Source organism: Bacillus rossius, chromosome 10, assembly GCF_032445375.1.
Source record: "Bacillus rossius redtenbacheri isolate Brsri chromosome 10, Brsri_v3, whole genome shotgun sequence".
Classification (NCBI taxonomy): domain Eukaryota; kingdom Metazoa; phylum Arthropoda; class Insecta; order Phasmatodea; family Bacillidae; genus Bacillus; species Bacillus rossius.
Window position 1 is genome coordinate 56,579,739 of NC_086337.1, and position 21,510 is coordinate 56,601,248.

General features: G+C 42.3%; 1 protein-coding gene across 1 annotated transcript in view; it reads left to right on the forward strand.

Moving 5' to 3' along the window:
• Positions 1–1,185: 1,185 nt before the first annotated feature.
• Positions 1,186–21,510, forward strand: part of LOC134536240 (protein THEM6) — a 42,464-nt gene continuing 22,139 nt past the window's right edge. The window contains exon 1 of the mRNA XM_063375936.1: positions 1,186–1,507. Coding sequence (XP_063232006.1) covers positions 1,339–1,507 — 169 coding nt within the window. The 5' untranslated portion in view covers positions 1,186–1,338. The remainder of the gene's footprint in view (positions 1,508–21,510) is intronic.

A 21,510-nucleotide genomic window follows, 5' to 3' on the forward strand; every position in this document is an offset into this window, starting at 1 on the left:
CAACAATGTCTTGTGCAAGACGATCACATTCGTCAAATTTGCATTCAGTTCCTCCTCCGCTTCCAGTTTGAGACCTATTCTCCATTTTCATCTGCAAAAAGAATGTAGATACAAACCCAGTAATTTCATATTTCTATGACCATTTTAATTTTTTAGTGAAGATAGGTTACACATCACAATGTACCACAATCTGTCTCGTAGGCCTAAGTGAACACTGATCACAAATAAAGATGCACCTATTAATAATAATAATGTTAACGTATACAGTACTTACAATTGTTTTCTTCCTCAGATTTCCCCACACATTATTTCGTACAAACTCATAATCTTTATCATTTGTGATGAGTCCAATAATTGGACTCATTGAAACTGCATAATCTCGTAGTTCTTCCTATTTTTTTCGCTTATCATCTCGTCCTAAGTTCGATGAAAATTTTCCAAAAAAAATGTCTTTGTTACTTAACACATGTTGTAAAAAGCTAACATGTTTAAGATTTCTTCCATTTCGCGCCATATTTATCAATAGTTTTACTGCAGTAACTGTAGTAGAATAAGTGTGGTATTTACTGCAGTACGAATATTTTTATGAAACAAAAATAACTTACTAACATATGTTAGCCGAGTTACTACAGTAAAATACTACGGTAGATTACTACTCTTTTATGGAACAGGCCCCAGGGGTGGTATACCGGCGCAGTGCGCAGGGCCCCGGAGAGGGCATAAGGCACAAGGCAGCAGCCCCAGAGGGCCATGGAGGCCCCAGAGCAGGAATAAGGCAGGAGTGGTGCACCGGCGCAGTGCGCGGGGCCCCGGAGAGGGAATAAGGCATAAGGCAGCAGCCCCGGAGGGCAATGGAGGCCCCAGAGCAGGAATAAGGCAGGGGTGGTGCACCGGCGCAGTGCGCGGGGCCCCGGAGAGGGAATAAGGCATAAGGCAGCAGCCCCGGAGGGCCATGGAGGCCCCAGAGCAGGAATAAGGCAGGGGTGGTATACCGGCGCAGTGCGCGGCGGCCCCGGAGAGGGGATAAGGCACAAGGCAGCAGCCTCGGAGGGCCATGGAGGCCCCAGAGCAGGAATAAGGCAGGTGTAGTATACCGGCGCAGTGCGCGGCGGCCCCGGAGAGGGGATAGTCCGGCGGGCGGCCTCGCGGCGGCCCCGGGGAGGGCGTGATCGCGGCGCTATACTCGAGCCCGCGCATCGAGCGGCAGTCAGTCAGCGTCGAGTCGCTCGGCGCGCCGGTCGGGAGAGAGGGAAGTGCTAGCCGCTCGTGGTGCACAGCTCCCCGCGCGGGAGGGAAGACGGGAGGCAGCGCCCACTGTCCCGGGAGGCCGACGCGAGCATGACGGGGGAGGCGATAGCGTGCTACGTGCTGGGGGCGGCCCTGGCGGCCGTGCTGCTGGTCTACATGCTGCTGGAGATACACTACTTCATCAGGATGGGCGTGTGCGTGTTCATCGCCAGGTTCTTCAAGAAGAGGATCACCGTGCTGGACAGCGCCGACGTCAAGGGTGAGTTCCGTCCTCCATCTTCTTGCTGTCCGCAACCTGCACTTCAAGAACCTCTGTATCCGCCACAGGTTGTACACATTCCGGGAAGCCAGGGACGTTGCAATTGATCCGGGAATTTTTGAAATCCTTTAAAAGTCATGAAAATTGCCCAGCGGGACAATGTCATGCTCCGGTCTGAATCCATCAGAATAAAAGCTTTTTTTTCTGTTTTTTTTTTTGTGAATAGTCATACACTCTATGAAATGGCGTAGCTATTCAAGGTTCTGTTTCAACTAGGTTGGCTACGAGAAGGTCGGAGGCCGGATTTTCTTAATTCCTCTCATAACAATCTAAAATACATAAATAATTTTAAAAAATAATAATTTTCGCAACATTGACGATACAAATTTTTATTTTACTCTGCCTTTAAATTAAATAATTATCAAAAAATATCACCGTTGTTTTAAATGCCCGAAATAAAATAATAAGAGCCAAGGAAAAAGTATTTTTAATTTATCAGTGAAATAATTATTTTTCATATTTAACCAACACAATAGTTTATCTGGCATACACGTCAATTGCAGTGACGTCGCTGATGTAAGCCGCGGACACATAACGGAACACACGCCACGTGTGCTCTGGTGCAGCGAGGAGAAAACCGCGACAGTCCTTTGTTCGTCGCGCCGGTCATCTGTTCGCGGCGTCGCGCCTCGTGTCGGCGGGCTTATCTGCGAGGCGATCCATCGATCTGCCGACCTCCGTAGCGCAGTCGGATGCACACCGGCTTACGGTGCGAGGGGTCCTGGGTTCGAGTCCCGGGTAAGGCATGGGTGTGACATTTACATACAGAGAATTGATTGCTGACGATGTGATAAGATTTCGGATAAGGTCAAATCACCCTCTGGCTGTTGGTGCAACGCCGTAGGCCACCCTAATTAAGATAAGATAAGGTAAGATAAGATCTATCGATCTGTCGGCCGAGCGCGCCCGAGCTGCAACCGGTTCCCGCCGGCTCGGAGTCGTCGAACAACTTCCTCAACATCAGAACATTACATGCGAGGTGAAAAAAAAAGGAATAATTACCCGGCCACGGTCAACTCAGTACCAACACATGGATAGCCATAGCGGTAACCAGTTACATAACACAGTTAGCTGCCTGGCTACATCGGTTATAAACCGCATTCCATTGTTTATTTTCGTCGTTTTAGCCTTCAAAAATAATATGCCCTTGTAGTTAATGATGGGGGAAAAAATAAGTATTAACAGAATAAAATCCACAGTAGCACATGGATTGCAAAATTAAATGCAGAAATACTATTTCCCCCCCACCTCCTCCTACGGAAATTAGACCGTGACGTTTATAGCTTAACCCCATCGTGCGAACGTATTGAACAATAATAATAATAATAATATTCGGCACAATCTAGTCAGCACGCGCATTTTTGTTATTAATTAAAAATGACGAGTTATGACGTTCAGAGCAACTGATTGGCCGAAAACATATCACGGGTTTAACAGCAACACGGTATCCAGCGAGAGTGAATCCGAGAGAGAACTCTACTTGGTACCAGCACCGGGCTTACGTAAGTGCTTTAATATCGCACCATGTACGATGTTGTTGATTGAACGACATGGAGTTCCACTGGTGTGTATGGTATTGTGTTGTGTTGATGCAATGCCGTCGAAGCTGGGTGGCTCGCGGCCCACAAGTTGCCGCGGTGCCCTCGGCAGGTGCGCCGTGCGTGACTCCAGACGGAACACACGGTCTTGTCAATAAACCTCCGAAACAAAGACATCCGTCCTTGATGCCACGTGATTTTAATTATTTAAACATGTCCTCGTGCGCCGCTCAGCATTGCAATCATTTTTGACGTGACAACGTCTAATAAATCGATGAACGCCGGCTGCACGCACGAAAAATTGTCACGTTCCGCCTGAGCCGAGCGTGCAAGAACCGGCCAACCACAGTGCGAGAAAATCTTCTATAATATCAAACAGGTTAAGGCGGGCTTTTTTTTTTAACTAATTGTTCGTGATAATATTCAAACAAAAACTGTAAATAATATTTGAAAATTAAAAAGTACCTATGCAATTTTTCATCAATGTTTTCTTATGACGTTATCACGTAAAATTATCGTCCGTAAACAGACTTTTCACGCAGCAGTATGTTTTGTAAAGTTGAGCTCAAGTCCTCAGACCAGCAGGAATGTACTTGAATTTGTTCGGCGTCCCCTCAAGGCCACGGAGCCGTTGCCACGACCTTAAAAGGAACCACGGGCCTTGGCCTTTACGTTCGTTGCAAAAAAAAAAAAAAAATAAAATCCACGCGATAATTATTCGAAGAGCATTCCACGTGTGGTATTCCCGGCGACACTTAGGACATCCACTCGCCACAGCTCGAGATCTCTGTCCGCTTCAAGGCCGTAGGCTGGACTTCCCAGTGCAGGGCAGGTAGAGTACACGTGGTGAGAGTGGATATTCACTAGGCTCGCGCACCATGCGACCAGATTGTACGAGAAAAGGCCACATACAAATTTAAATTATATAGGTGCCTTTTAATACTGTACTTTAGTGATTGATATTGAATACTGGTCCATTTCATTAAAACATATTTATTATAAATTTTAGTAATATAAATCGTGTTATTAAACGTTTTCAAGTACATTTATGTAAATGAGGTTATGTTTACTTATGCAAAATTTATTTTCATTCTAAATTATTAAATTATGATTTATTTAATAATTAAAATTAATAAATTAAAATAAGTATGAAACATATTTATTTATTTTCAATATTAATTTCAATTATTTTACTAAATTAAAAAAATATATCCACATGGTTTATATTAAGATTGAATACTGAGTATTTAATTATTTTTAATTTGATAGAATTTGTATTTTACAAGCCGTATTCATAATATAGTATCATTCCTTTTATAATTTTTTTTAGTATTAATTATTTGCACGCAAAATTAAATTAAATTTTATATTACGCCAAGCAAGTATAAATTATAATGAGCGTACATAAATAAACGGGCCCATTATTTTTTCAATTGAGGAAATCGTTGTTTACTAAAGTCTGCGTGTGTCTGGTGGCCGCCTCTCGCGTCATAGAGAGATAGGACCTTGTATAAGAACGTGTGCTGGCATGCGAGAGAGAAATCATGCAAGTTTTACCACCGAGTGTCTCGCCCCTGATCGTTGTACTTGAGTTGCGTTCCGATGACGTATCCCACTCCACTTGTCCCACCGGCTGTGAAAGAGGATTCACTTCAGTAAGCCGAGAGCAGTTGAAACGGATATCCAGTGAGAAATTTACTGGACAGCGGAAGTCCCAAGCAGTTCCCTGTTCATGAGATTTAACATTTCGAACGAGAAATTACATTTTTTATTCATATATTTATCGATAATATACTTGGAAATACTCACGTTGCATTAATACATTAGTAGAGACCTGCAAAATTCGCGGATTCATTCGGTGATAGGCTAGAATTCAAACACATATACCTCTTAGATAATTTTGCTATTGGCTTACTGTTCATCTGGACGAATCTCAACCAGTTATAAACCCTCAACCAAAGAAGAGGATCGAATCGTAGACAAACCAGCTGAGACGACTTACAAGTCGGCAGACAATGAACTTGGCGTTATTTGCCCGAGTGTACAGGGGCATGTGCAGTCCATCCTGAAGGCCATCGAAACCGCGAATTTTGCAGGTCTCTATACATTAGTAATACTCACGCACAAGCTTGTTTTTTGTGAGTGTAACATTTTTTTTTTTTGAGAAACTTGGTGAGATGGTGTTAGGACGTGAAATAAAAAGAGGGGGAAATGGAGCTAGAGGGGTCGAGACACCAGCTACTAAGTACCGGCGGTAGCTTCCACGCAGGGAGTTTCAACAGTTGTTGCAGAGTTCCGTGGAGGATTACGAAACCCCGTGTAGTTCCCGGGTGGTAGTGATGACGCAGCGCCGAGTCGACCGGTCGCTACTGGAATGTCGCTACCGCGAGCAAGGTAGGGGCGAGAGAGTGCGTGTTGCCAAACAACGATCCAGACACAGACAAACCTGGACCCGTAGCCCCGCCCAGGCCCCGCCCAGGCCCCGCCCACTGCGGTCACGTGAACACTGGCGGGTCCCGGGCGCCCCTGGGAGGTATGCGACCGCGACGCTCGCCACGCTCGCACGTCGGGCGGGTGGTATCATCGACGCCTGCGGAGTAAACACGCCATTCAGAAAGCTTGTAAAACAACTTGAAAAGCTTGCAACCACGAGGTATGTCAGATAAAATTTATTTAAGCGTTACTTTATGCGGAATTATATCCAACTGATGACTCCTGTAACCTTTGCTCATCACTTTCAGACAAAGGTCACAATACCCGCCCCCCAGCTGGGTACTAACGTGTATAATTTTTTTTATTTTATCTAAATGCAGAAAAATTGCTCTGCCCAAAATACTAATAGTTACAGAGCCAAAACCACGTCTAAAACCCCACAAATCAGAATGGGGGCAGACATAAAGAAAATATTACAAAATGTTAATATCAAAATTAATTCAAAAGCTTTGAAAAATTCTTTACAGCAGAAACTAAAAGATAGGGTCAGTTTGGTCCAGCTAAGAAAACCTACAACCGAAATAAAGATAAGCATCTAATATTTATTTTCCTAAAAAAAAAAAATGTTAACTTTGCCAAACAACGTGTTCTGAGAAAAACATTACATTACGTAAAGCACGTTGCATATATAAGTTGATCCAATTACAATAACGTATTAGGCAATACATACATTCCTTATATAGTAGATGAGATTATATTTAGTCCAACTTCGTTGCCACTCTCCATATAAATATCATTACTTCCTACAATAGATTTCCTATATTCCCTACCCGGAACGTACATTTATACAACTATAAAATATTTGAGCATAAAATTTAAAGATTAAATACGTTACCAAAAAAAAATTAAGAACAATTTCAAACCTTTGCTGGCGTCAAGCAAAACTTAGACTAAAATATTAATTTTACAAATAATGCGCACAGGGTGCTCCCATGTGAAGTAAATTACAGCTCCGGCAATATAAACATGTTACAAAAGCCTACTAAAAATATATTTCTTAAAATTAAGCCTGGTATATTATTATTACAGAATACCAAAAAAATATATAAGTTCCAGTTCCAGTACACGGCCGTGTGATTCCATTTAAAAAAGGTCCGTGCGCACTAAAGCTGGGAAGGCTTATTAAACGCACGAGAATACCTGTTTCCACTGGTAAACTTTAAAAAAAAACTTTATGTTCATTTTACGTTTCACCAAAAGGTTGAAACTGCCGCAAAATTACAAGTCAACTTGAAAAAAAAGTACGTAGATTTCCCACACCTGTGCCAAAAACATGCAAGGGGCACTTACTTGATATCCTCTTCTGAAAAGCGTTTACCGTATATTTGCATGAACTTGCAAATGCTCAAGCAAATGTCCGTTTGCGGTGAAGGTCACGCCCAACCGGCCAAATGGGGCGAACAGCTGACCGGTGTGTGGCGTACATCACAAAAACGTAACTTCTTCAAAAAATCAATACCACTGATAACTTCCCAGTCCAATCCACCAAGCTTAATGCTTGTTAAATTTAAAAGTTTACGCCTTTGCCTAAAAATAAGTACTGCACACTGCATACACGTCGTGACGCCATCACAACCGGTGCCAGGCCGATCGGCCTCTCTGGCCGCGGAGAACCAACTCCACTCCGCCCTCGCTGGGCGCAGAAGCGCTGTTGCATTTCTAGCGGCGACTCAAGGAACTAAAGTCCGAATATAAAGTCTAAAATGCCAATTCAAAATACTCGACGTAAAACTTAAATAAACCAGGCAATAAATAAAAGTAATAGTAGTAAAACAAATTAAAAATCTGTATTAATTAATACAAAACTTTCTGAAGCTGACTAACACGATGGCTTTCGGCCCGCCTCTAATGGACAATTAAAATTTTTGAAAATTGGAAATAAAACTAAATTAAACGTAAAAAATTCCAATGATTTAATAACAAGTTCCGCGCTTACAGAGCTAAAATAAAAATATATAATCTAGGGGTAGCAGACATGCTACAGTCCCAACAAAAAAAAAAATTGTTTTATCTAATTGTCTTCATACTTACGAATTCACTTTGGTGTAGGTAATTTGTGCAGAATTGTCACCATGGATATTTTTATTTGTGTGTAGTGACAGTTATTTTTTTTTCACCAGATATTTACTTGACGTTATTTGCGAGATTCAAAATGTCCCGCAAGTTAGGATAACAAAGAATACTTAAGTGGCATTTTACCACTATTAGATAACACCTGGGAATTATCTGGTCACGAAATCAAGAGATAAATCATGTTTAAATTTGCAGGTTTAGCCTTAAATGATAGTAATGACGTGGGCATTGAGTGTGAGATCGTGACGTGAATGAAATTAGTACAACCATGATTATTTCGCAGATCCAATTCACTCAAGGAAAGACTCAACTTGTCTATACATGATTAAATAATTTGATGTGATAACGTCTTATAAATCGATGAACGCCGGCTGCACGCACGAATAATTGTCACGTTCCGTCTGAGCCGAGCTTGCTAGAACCGGCCAACCACCGTGCGAGAAAAATCTTCTATAATATCAAACGGGTTAAGGCGGGCTTTTTAACTAATTGATCGTGATTATATTTAAACAAATAATTATTTAAATTAAATTTGCGAAAAACTGTAAATAATATTTGAAAATTAAAAAAGTAATGCAATTTTTTCATGAATGTTTTCTTATGACGTTATCACGTAAAATTATCGTCCGTGAAACGACTTTACAGATAACCCCCTTTTTTTTATAAAGGTAGTTGGCCAATGACAAGGTCACATCCTACGGCGGGCCACACTGGCTCAGGCGGGAGGGGTGGTCCAGGCGCCGACGCGAAGCAGCTGCAGATGTGCAGATGGTCGCGGTGACCAGGAGCCTGCAGAGCAGCTACACTCCGCCGTGTGCCCGCCTCGCCTGTGTGTCCACCTCGCCAGTGTCACAGCTTCACATGTACGAGAGCTGCCTGTTCAGAAAAATCATTTAACAATTCGCTAAGGAGCAACTCTGTTCCCAGTGCTGCTTTTTAAACGTGTAATTTCTATAAAAAATTGAAGACGGCTTGGACGCTTGTTTTTTTCGTGAGACACCCGGTACAGATTAGAGACCCGCAGTGCACCTCCATGGCACCCGCTGCGGTCCTGTGCTCTGCGCGCCGGTGCGGAGGAGACACCAGGCACAGACACCAGGCACAGACACGCCCGCCTCTGCGGCCGAGCGCGGCGGCCGAGGCCGTGCGAAGTCCTTGCCGCGGGGGCGGACTGCTGGGAGCCAGGCTGGGAGGCTCGTGTGCTGATACCATCTCCCCCCACCAGGCGCGCTGATTAGTGCCTCCCCGCTCCCCCCCCCCTCCTCCAAGGACCTCGAGGATACACGCTGCGTGTCTGCGCCAGCGAGCAACCTCGCCCACCCCTCCATCGACCCGGCCTCCACAGCTCCGGATATCACAGCGGCGTCTGGTCGCGACAAGCATTCAAGAATGCGCCGAAGGCGGATAAAGCAGTTCCTTTTCTGTATTCGTTTTTTTTTTTTATAAGAGTGAAAATGGCCAAGACGCGTGTTTTCGGAATAACATATATCTGCATTTCTCCGCCGTCTAATGTTATGGTTATCACAGTTATGCGACATGCGGGCTTCACTCCAGACAGGACAGGGCTTAGTGTCTGTGAACTGAGACCAAGGTCGAGAATGTTGAAAAAAAAGAGTGTTGTTTATGTTGTTTAATGTTTTTTTACAATAGAAAAAAGAACAATCGTGTTTAAAAAAAAAACACAACATGCACGGAAGCTCCCCCGAGCGGACGAGCTCTGACGGCCTTGCGCCCTTCTTGCCTGCGGAGTGGTGCAGTGGTAACACGCGGCGCCCACCTCGTGCTGTCACACCAACAATCAAACCAAGTCATCAGTGGAGGACAGCAAAAATTATGATTTTTAAGGAAGAAATTGTTTTCAGAAAATTCAAAACTTAAAAAAATTCTAATATTTTCCCTCAAAAAAATTATTGCTTCTAGCCAGCTACCCGTTAAAGATCATATTGGTATTTGCAATAAATTTCTAAGAAAGAACTCGTTATTCGCACAATTCTTACAAAATGCATTTTTTTTTACTTTTTATCACATGCGCTCAAAATATTTGTGTTTATTTTCAGTATGCTAACTATATTTAAAATGTATTTTATTTCGTTACTCACTTAATTGCCGCCTCCCCCATTTTCCCGGAAATGCACAGACGTATCTGTAAAAAATTACTCGGGCCCTTGACTAGGAAAAGTCTCACTGCTGCAATGAAAAACCAGTTTCCTAACCACCACCAAATATTTTGTGTTGACAGATATATCCTCTTTTTGTAATGTCAAGTAACCGGCTGAAGACTTTGTTGTCAGTTGATATTAATATAGGGCCAGCAATGAACTTGGTTTTTGGAAATACCGTCCTACAACTACTTACGTGACACGTGAAAGTGTTTGAACTGTGATTCAGAATGTTCTGTATTATTATAATTCTTTTGCTGATCCATCAGTGGTAAGAATAACTATTACACAATTGTTCCTGTGATATTTCCCTGCTCGTGGCTTTAGTGTAAGTGAAGAGCCTTGTCCGATTTAGTGGACATTCAGTAGAGGCCCGTTCACAATCAACGTGAGATTTTCACAAGAAAAACACAGCATTAGACATAAAAGTTGAACTTCACACTTAATTCAGTCTTACTAGCTGCAATCGTACACATTGTGATAAGCATCTACTCAAGCCCGTTGTTAGTAGAAAGTAGAGTTCTCTCTAGGGTTAACTCTTGCTCAATAATATACTATTGCGAAATCCGTGATATTCTTTCGGCTTTTTTCATTTTATTTTATAATTTCACACTACCAACAACAATAGCGTTAATATTTTGGAGGCTAAAACCACCAAAATAAATGTTTTAAAATGTGGTTAAGTTTATATTCGTTTTAGCCAGACCGCTTTGTGCTGTGAAAGTTTTCATCGCTATAACTATCCACGTGTTTGTTCTACGTTGTTTGTGTCCGGGCCTTGAGTAGATTTTTTAAAAGATATATCAAATTGTCTTGGAAGTTTTTATTTCGTTCTGTCTTGAAGGCTGTGTTAATTTCGGCGGAGAACGCAACGTCAAACCTCTCATCATCCACCTGCGCAGACGTGTAATTGAAGCCAACCTCTTCACACGCAGGCGGGCGGACCCCCAATAAAGGAACTATTCTGGTACGCGGGTGACGTCACGCGACGGTGGAAAACTCCGCAATGAGGATCACACCATCACGCGTCCTGCAAACCTGTTTCTCCCTCCCCTCCCCCCTCCTCCTCACTGAGCGACGGTGCTGCCCCTGACGGCTCCCGCCGCAACTGCGCAGTCCGCGTCCGGGCTGTAAACAAGCCAGCGGCGACCTTCGCTCGGCTCAGAGAGAGAGCGTGGTCCTTCGATGCTCTTTTTACAGCTTTTTTTTTTAAATGTTAAACTGCTTAAGAGGCCGCGATTGGAAATGGCGAATCTATTTCCCGGTTCTTGGAACCCATGTTAGACACTGGTAACAGTGTCAGGCATGTAAAAGAACCATATTTTCTCCTAACTAGGATGAAGCCCTAACGGGATCAGTTGCCTGGTGGAGTTTTGATGTATTCATGAGGTGTGAGCCTAATAACTTGCTTAAGAGGCCCGCCTCGTCAGGGGTGTACGTGTGTCAGCGAGGCGGGATGATAAGCGCGACGCTCGCTGGTATTTCTAGCGCGGTATAGCCTCTAAGCGCAAGGCTCTGAACTGACGCGCAGTCTTCTCGTCGTCACAGGAAAACTGTGAAATTTGAGCGGTGACCGTAACATTATATGGCGGAGAAATGAAGATAAAGGTGTAATGCAAGTCCCTTAATTGCTTTCAAGAATCTGTACCGGTTGTTTTACGCCTAAAATTTACTCTTAAAACATCCGATTTAGCCATTTTAACTTAACTATTCTAGAAATACATTTTAAAAACTTAATCAGAAATCAAAAGTACTATTCGGCCCTTAGCGAACTCATAAATGCTTTTCTTTAACAGACCCCTATTCGGATATCTTGAGTATTTTTGAAATCGCGTTGTTTTCCCTGAAGCTCTGCGCACCGTGTGTGTGCCCGGGTATGCGGGGGCCTTAATGCCAACGACCAGGAACACTCTTTATCGGTTCTCAAACAAAAATAAATTAATTAATAAACACGATCACACTCAATGGCAATGGCAGTAAAACAGCATCAGAGCCGAGTTACCACGGACCTCATAAAGTAACCAGAATAAATAACACGGAAACATTAAAATAGCCGCCACAAAAATATTAAAATAGCCGTCACAGAAAAATTAAGATAGACGCCTACATGGAAGTGTTAGTCTAGGGGAAGTTTGCTGTTCTAAATGTGAAGTCACCCCGGTTAGCAAATTGGTTTGTAAAACAAACCATTGATTCATAAAGGATAATGCTAGAAGCGTGTTGAATAGCTTTGAATGGAACTCGCTAGAGAAATGCGTAAAAAATGCTATCATTAAGTGAGCATTGTTATCAAAGTTGTTAACAACACATTTGCAAGAAACTCGCGTAAAAACTTTACGAAGGGGAGAAAAGGTTTTGTTATCCAGATGGGGAAAAGAGGGTCTGTTTTCCAATTAAGTTATTAACATGGCGAAGATGGCGCATACACATTCCCTGTCCTCTTATCTGCGTTGTTGTAATGGAGAAATGACGATAACGTCTTACGAATACGTCTTACCATAGAGAAATTAAGATTTCCACTAAAAAAAACTGTCGAGGTTAATGATGAGTCTCTAATTACGTAGTATAATTTTTTTTAAATATTTTTACTCGCGTTGACTGGAAGCCCTTGTAAGTCTGTAGCCAGAAGTACAGAAGTAATGTCACAACAAAGCTACATGATTCATCCGGTGCATAGATGTAGCCACTCCAACGGCGTTAATCACCATCTTCTCTTCTAGAACCTATCCAAATGGACATGAAAACATGAAGATTCTGAAGAGGATGGCTGGTAGAGATGTATTGTTGGAGGCGAATAAAGAAGGGGGATGGATAAGAAACTTATTAGGAAAAGGCAATAGCTAGGGTACCTACATCAGCACGGAGCTGATAGTTCTCCCAGCTGTGGTAGGGGCAGCTGTAGCAGGGACGGTGTGGCGGGTGCAGCTGTAGCAGGGACAGCTGTAGCAGGGACAGCTGTAGCAGGGACAGCTGTAGCAGTGGCCGCGGAATGTGCCAGAGCCCAGGGACCTGTCCTTCCCCGCGGCGGCAGCCTTCAGCCCCGCCAGAGCGGCGACCTCCCTCCCGCCCCCCGGTCCCGCCGCCGGCTGACCCTGGAGTCCGCCCCACCTCGTCTGTGCTCGGCCAGAGGCTCGTGTCTCGTGCATTCTTTCACACGGAAGTTATGGACCATGGCATAAGGTAACACAGTGACTGCGGAGTTTTTGAACCTGTACGAAGGCGAACCTGTCGCATGGAATCCACAAATTCAACACTCCACTGTCGGATATCTGTAACTTCGTTCATCTTTATTGAAAGTCTTTTTTTTTTAAATAACATCTCAACAAATAATTAAATGAGCTGGAGAACAGCGTCGGGGAATGTTGCACTGACGAGGCCTCAAGAAGCACACCGCTCGCAACAAACAACACGTGATGCCGGCCCGTGTCCTCCCAGCTGGTCCTCCGGCGGCTCACTGAGCCAGCGTGCCAGCGAGGCCACCGGGGCGGAGCGGGGCTCAGTGAAGCGATCTCTACAGTCCTGTCCCACTGCCAGACTGCAGTGCAGACTGATGCCAGGGGGACACTGACCGACCAACCCGCCACACACGCGCGCCGCGCGGGTTGCATCTTCACAGGCGCTCGTCCGTCTCTCATTCACTCGCAACGAGCGACATGTCGCACAAAGATGTGTCGATTTTTTTTTTAACGAGTTCAGTTCATTTTAGAAGCCGTGAGTGTTTACCACAGCAAAATTTCCGCGCCTTACTTCTGCTGGGGCAAGACTGTGCCTTCAGTAATAATGAATGAAAGGTAAAAAATGATGAAGGAATTGAGGTTCTTGTACATTGCTTGTACGAAAAGTTTCGTAATCAACTATTTACATTAATATGATTGACAGTGTAATATTATTAGGAATTATTACTTATTCTTAAGAAATTACATGGCCCGTAAATAATAAGAGTGAGGAGATGCGTAAGTGTAAACTAAAAGCGTTTTTTTTTGTTAAGTCACTGGTTTTTTAAAAGCCTATCCAAGAATGCAAAAATTTCATGTGAAATACAATTTTCGCAGTCACAAATTAATGGTGACGTGAAATTGTCGGGTTTACTACCACCTGAGAAAAATATAGGAATGTAAAAAGTAAAAAAAAAAAAAAACTTGACCCAAGAAAAGAAATTTCATACCTGTAAGGGTTCAAAATCTAGCAAGGTAAATAAGCTACTTTTGGGAGTGCATACTGTCGTAAATGAAATGGCCAATGGCTGAATGAGTGCTTGACACTACAATGTCTGTACGACGCCTGGGTAAGACCAGATTGTGACGCAGTATCGCTGACCGCTGACGTAACCAAACTACCAGATACCTATCAGCTTACGTAACAGAGTCGCTGGAGAAACAACACATCTTCCTCGGCACGCAGTTGATCCGACCACTCACTTGTTTTGTTACTTGAGCTCCTATGATCGAACTGTGTGATTATTTCCAAGGCCACGTCTCACTTGGTCTTGGGGAAAAAACCCATCACACAACCTGACACAGCTCTGTGTTTATCCCACCAGTCAATTTTATCAGCGCATAATGCTTACAAAAAAGTGACTGGAAAATTTGCTGGTTCAGTAATTTACACAATCATTTACATATCCTACACAGAGAAAAAGGTTTGTTTGAATAAAACAAATATTTGTTTGTATATGGCGAAACAAATATTTACTTGGTGGAACAAAATATTTTGTTATTTTAACCAAACTCAGTAAGTAACAAAAATAATTTGTTACAACTAACCAAATATACATTTGAGTTGACAAAATCATTTTGTTGGGTCAACAGAATCTTTCCTGCTGCAAAAAATTTGTTTGAATTAACAAAATATATTTATTTCGCCATATAAAAACAAATATTTTGTCGAGGCAGACAAACCTTTCTCTCAGTGAACCACTGACGTCTGCTCATTGGCTGATGACTGAGTCTTGACCTAACGGCCTGTGTTTGTTGCCGGCCCAACACTGCAATCGCTCTCAGCGGGAGCACCACGGTACAAGAGTTTCAATTCCAACATGACACTAAATAACTCCGCGATTTTTTCAGGTCTTTACTTGTAATTGATTCGCCTCATTTTTTTTTTTTAAAAAATCTTGACCCAGAATGCTTCAGAACGAGTACTCTAATCTGTTGTCATATCACAGAAGCAAAGGGAATATGTAAATTTTTGCAAACTATCCTGTCGCAAAAACAAATATTTCGAGCTTTCGAGTTCCAATCAGGCGACGGGATCAGCCCTTCAGGCTAGACTTCGGGAAGCTGGTCAGAACACTCTTAATACCAATCTAAAAACAAACAACAGACCGATGAACATTTCTTAAGGATGAACGGTTTTGGCGTATTAAATGTGCAAAGAATTTTCAATATAGTTTTCCACCAAATAATAACGCGATTTTGTCATGTCTCTACCTATATTTAAATGCACTGCCGTGATAGCGTCTACTTTTTTTTTTTAGTTCAAGTTTCACTAAATCGGCGAATAAATAATGAGTTGATACCAGATAATTTCATGGGATATTTCTTCACCAGATGGCCCTTACACCGTAAATTATTTTTGTAGATGGAACAGAAATATTTATGTAACGTTGTTGATATTTGTAAATTTACATGCATAATAGTATTCACCGTTTTAACTATGCACGCTAATAAGCATAATAAAACAAAATTAAGTCCAACTATTTAATATTTTTTGTTTTTTTTACCATGGTTTAAAAAAAATATGCGTGAATAAATCACAAATAAAATTATAAAATTATGCGCTAATTTTCGTAAAAAAATTAATAGTATTATTAGTACATGAGAAAACAACCATAGCCATTTGTTGTACAAAGTTACAATAAATTTCTTGTAGTATTACAAACTATTTCTTGGCAACTGGTTTCCAAAGGATACTTTGGTAAAAGTACAAAATTTTTTTGTGTACAAATGAAGGTTTCTTCTCTACGGGTGATTGGACAGTCGGCAATCTGACACGCCCTAGCGCACCTCCAACCAATGGCAGGGATTCTCTGACGTCAAGTCGGAGAAGATAGCGCTGTCATCCCTGGAGTATGAGTAGCAACACTATGTCCAGACAGGCGGCCAGTTATGTCGCAGCTCGGAAGGATCTCGGACAAATAGTTCCAAGTGAACCTCAAGCATGGCTCCCAGAAATGCTGGTCGGGACGTGAACCAAACATTGCAAGCCGCACATGTTCGGATTAGCATCACCTCTCCGTGGGCGTATGTGCGTTTCAAGAAGCTTTCAAAGTTATGTGCGCGATTCTATTCATGTTTTGTCACAAACATGTCACCGATATGGTAGAAAAAAGATGTGTGTACTTGCGTAGGCCTACTTCTTTTTGATTTAAGACACTGAACTATTTTTAAATTTACCAAATCTAAAATAAATTAAATAAATACTCAGTGTTCAATATTAATATAAAATATGTATAAAATTAATTATTTAATTTAGTAAAATATATTTATATATTTGTTTAAAGCACAAATTGTAAAAATTCACATTCGTGTTTTGAACCACGTTCCTTTAACTTATGAACCCCTCCCCCTCCTTCCACTATAACTACTGCACCATGAAGCCTGTCAGAAGGTTATAAGGAGAATATGTATGATAAATGTTGTAATACCAGAATCGTCAGGTTTTTTTAAAAACTTTAAATTACTCTTTACTGAGACTATTTTAGCTTACCAAATATTCTTCAGGGTATTTTCACCAAAATTAAGTTACATTTGGCACACCAATACGTTTGGTATGTCCCCTAATTGTCACGAGAGTCGCTGTATGTGGGTTTATGTTCATACACGTGGGCCCGCCAGGTTCCTGTAGAAATTTCGTTCCACGGTGCGCGCGCATCTTAAAAATCCACTCAAAAATCTTTCCATAACGCGTTCGTGTTTTCGCGCATTACAAAGTGAACTCGAAAATTTTCGTGGACTTAACTCCAGAGTTCGACAACTCGCCAGCTTCCAACTTGCCAATCTGCTCGCTGGCGAAAGAGGAAGGAAAAAAAAAAATTCAACGATCATTTTTATTCTACTATTGACCTCGTGTCTTCTTGTATCATAAGCAGCAAGATCTACCCCCTCCTCTGCCCCACACTGTACTTCGTTGTGCACCGGTGTCATCAATAAAGGCAGAGTTGTTCTTTACAGCTGACAGTTTGCAAGCATCGAGACGCGAGGGCAAGTTGCGATGTCCTTGAGCTGTCTAACGACCATCATGCCACCCACATTGTTTTCCCGTGCTTGTGAAGTCTCAAAGGTTTAATTCACTTAACTTGTTTTTCTCCTCCAGCTTCCATTAACCCGATCAAGAGAGGTCAAGCCAACCACTCCGTCCGAACGTCACGGGGAAATCCGTGCTGTTGTTTACGATATCAGAGGGAATACCTGGCCGTTTTATGTTTTACATTTTACGAATGGCACCGATGATCGGATTCTTTTGTCATTAATTTTTTTATGATCGCCACTTTACACCTCAAGCGTCGTCCTGTTTGGTTACGTGACTCTTGAACGTCGCTGTACAAGTGGTTTATTGATGGTTCGTACCAACGAAAGCTAGCACAAATTTTACTTCTTTACTAGGATTGAACATATTCGGAATTGCAAAATAGTTCAAAGAGTTCTTCAGTACATTTTGAATTGTTTGGTATTGAAATGATCAGCTCATATTACATAATTTATTAATGAACTATTTGGAAGTCCGAAAGCTTATCTTTCCACTCCTCAAAATCCAGTCGAACCATCTTGAATGGGAAAAAAAAAAATTTTGTAATTTTTTTGTGCCACATACAAATTTCAATTTTAATTTTTAAACACAATGGACAGTGTTGCCTTGCAACATTTTTTGGCAATAAAATAAACTATGAACTTTATTACCAACAATTTTATAATACTGCATTGCATACATACTTATTTATACTGGGGTATTTTATACGTAATTGTGATTTAAATAGTGAACAAGTAGTTGTCGCGTTCGGTATTTGTGACAGTCGTGCCTGCAGAGGCGTGTAGTTATTTCAGGACTGCTAAAAGTGTCAGCATCGCAGCGACTGAATCACGGCTGCTGGTTGGTAGTCGTCCCTCGTCTCGACGGATACCCCCCCCCCCCCTCATGTACCAACAGACGGCGGCGTGTCTCCACGTGACCTTCATGACGCTATCAGCCACGTCGGTCTGCACGGCCTGGAGCGCGGGGACGCACCGATCTCACCAGCGCGCGTCCCTCCATAGAGCAGGAACCTCGGTAGCGTCGCTCCGGCCATAGAGCAGGAACCTCGAAGGCCTCCAGACACTCGTGACGGAACAACAAATGCATGACGAGAAAATGAAAAAAAAAAGAGGGGGGGGGGTTTGTCTGTAAATTCGGTACAATAAATTTACGTGATAACGTCATAAGAAAACATTGATGATAAATTGAATACTTTTTAATTTTCAAATATTATTTACAGTTTTTTGCAAATTTAATTTAAATAATTTGTTTAAATAATATCACGAGCAATTAGTTAAAAAGCCTGTCTTAATCTGTTTGATATTATAGAAGATTTTCTCGAACGGTGGTTGGCCGGTTCTTGCACGCTCGGTTCAGGCGGAACGTGACAATGAGTCATGCTTTTCCGTGCGTGCAGCCACGCGTTCATCGATTTAGAGGACGTTATCGCGTCAAAAAATCCGCATGACGTGTGGGACCGGGCCTTAGAGGTGACATGATCGCGGTGTCCGCGAGTGGAGCGTCCCCCCCGTGGCGGGAGGGGTGACCTCGACTCGTGAGGTCAGCGGTGACCCGCGCCGACAACCCGCATGCCGACGACAACCCCCCGTCCCCCGCCCAGCCCCCTGTCGCGGGAAGCCTCCTTTCACAGACGAGAGAGCCAAACGCCCGACGTTGCATCTTCGGGGTTTTCATTTTATTTTGGGCAACTCATGATAACTAATGGTCAATTAGGTTAGATTAGCTACATTATAAATACTTTACAACATTGCGGACGGTTGATTTGGTTAGGATGGCTACATTAAAGATACTGTGAAATCATGTAAACGGTTTCCTAGCCCTGGATAGCTACATATTAAAAAGTTATTTGCTAAGCAACCTTGGGGGAACTCCGGGTGTGGCTCTCTCGTCTGTGAAATGAAGGCTTCCCCTCCCCCGAGGACGGTCCAGGCTCTTTCAAGCCCGCCGCTTATTCTCATCTCACCCATTAACAATGTTCTAAAGAAATTAACAAAAAAAAAAAAGAGGGGGGGGGGGGGGTCGTCTGTAAAGTCGGTTTACGGACGATAATTTTACGTGATATCGTCATAAGAAAAACATTGATGAAATATTGCATACTTTTTAATTTTCAAATATTACCTATTTACAGTTTTTGCAAATTTAGTTTAAATAATTTTATTCAAATATAATCACGAACCATTAGTTATAGAAATAAACTGAAATCAAATCAATGTCAATAAATTGTTAATTTGAAATTACGAAATTGGACAAATAAATCAAATTTTTTAAATTGCTGCTTTTAAAATGCCCGCCTTAACCTGTTTGATGTTGTAGAAGATTTTCTCGCACGGTGGTTGGCCGGTTATTGCACGCTCTGCTCAGGCGGAACGTAACAATGAGTCATGCTTTTTCGTGCGTGCAGCCGGCGTTCTTCGATTTATAAGACGTTTTCACGTGAAAAAAAAAACACGATGTTCTTCCTTTTGTTGTTGGTTGTTATCATAGTATGGCACCAAGGACCTCTCTTGCCATGAAAGAAGGGTGGTTACAAAGCCACCTCCTGCCGGGCCTCGAAGTTGCGCGAGTGAGTGTGTTCGCGTGTCGCACCGGCGGGTCTGACCAGTGTCCGCCGGCCCTGGCAGCCCCAGAAGGACGCCCCAGTCGGGGCAACCCCCCCCCCCCCCATGCGAGGACAGCCCCACGGCCTGGCGCGCGCCCAAGGAGGCTGCTGGCGGCGCGCTCTGCCCATAGAGGACACGGTGCAGACCAGAGATTAGAGAAAGCTACAGATGGAGCATAAGCTCTGAGCACTGTGGCCAGTTTGTTCACGTAAGAAGATGGCGGCCATTTGTTTATATAGTATATAGAAATGTAGTTTACTACAATACTCTTGTACACAATCATTTTTTCTCGAGTCAACAGTCTTTATTTGTTTAATATTCATGCACTTTTCTACCACCATACATACATCACTTATGAGAAAATGCGATTTTCTTCATGTCGCAATATGGCGGCGACCTGCTTCCCCCTTACGTCCCCTGGCTTCAGCAGAGATACCTACAAACTGTGTTTATGCTCCATCTGTAACTTTCTATAATCTCTGGTGCAAACAGAAATTCCACAGGTGTTAGGTTTACAATGTTAATTCATCTGCGTGTTCGGTAACCGAAATTTAAACTGAGCGAGAAACACTTACGGCGCGCAGAACTTCAGGAAAAACCTACGCGATTTCAAAACTACTCAAGATATCCGAGCGGGGTCTGTTTACGAAAAGCATTTAAAAGTTCTTTGAGGGCCGATTAGTACTTTTGATTTCTGATTAAGTTTTTAAGAGTTAAAATGGCTAAAACGGATGTTCTCAGATGAATTTTTAGGCGTATAACAACCATTACAGATTCTTGAAAACAATTAAGGGACTTGCATTACACCTTTGTCTTCATTTCTCCGCAATATAATGTTACGGTCACCGCTCATGTGACGACAAGAAGACTGCGCGCCAGTCCAGAGGCGACACCGCGCTAGAAGCACCAGCGAGCGTCGCGCTTATCATCCCGCCTCACTACCACACATACACCACTGACGAGGCGGGCCCCTTAATGCTGTTTTGTAATTAAAAAAATAAGGATGTTTTATATTAATTTGTAGGAAATACAAAATTTCTGTTATGCCACACCACAAAATATGTTGCTACCAAAATAAAGTGAGTTAATCTTCACTGGTTTGTTTGCGTGATAGTAGATTATGCATTTTTTTCTCACAATTAATACAGCTGTGTTAGTTATATGTTATGAATGTTACTATCTAGCAGCTGGGTGCAAAACTACTTTTTTAAAAATCTGAGTCTCAGTCTCGGCATTAGAGTTTTTCTCCCTTGGCTCTTCCCAGAACTGAGCACATTTTCCTTCTCGCGTCTCATAGAGAGAGAGAGAGAGAGAGAGAGAGAGAGAGAGAGAGAGAGAGAGAGAGAGAAACAGATTTTCTGAGGGGTCGTTTCTATTTATAGCGTGTCTCATCCTTAGTTCGCAGTGTGCATTTTAATGGGCATTTACTATCTCTCTTTCCAATGCACGTTTTCTGCCTTTAGCTCTGTGCTTGTTTAGATGTGCTCTGTTGCCAGATATAAGCCATAGAGCGCAAACGTTTCAGACGCAACTTTATATTGCATTGAACATTTAATTAAGTTCATACACTGTAAAAAAATCTTTTTGTACTTTTCACAAGGAAAATCCTTGGAAACCCTGTTTTCAACGATAAAACTTGTAAAACTACAAGGCAGAGCTTTGTAAAACTATACATACAGTACAAAGCCTTGCCTTGCAATTTGACATGTGATATCATTGGCAACATAGTTTTCAAAGACTATCTTTGTAAAAGCACAAAAAAAACTATTTATAGCTTATGATACACTGTATTTTGTAAAGGAAAATTTGTAATGCGAATATTGGAAATA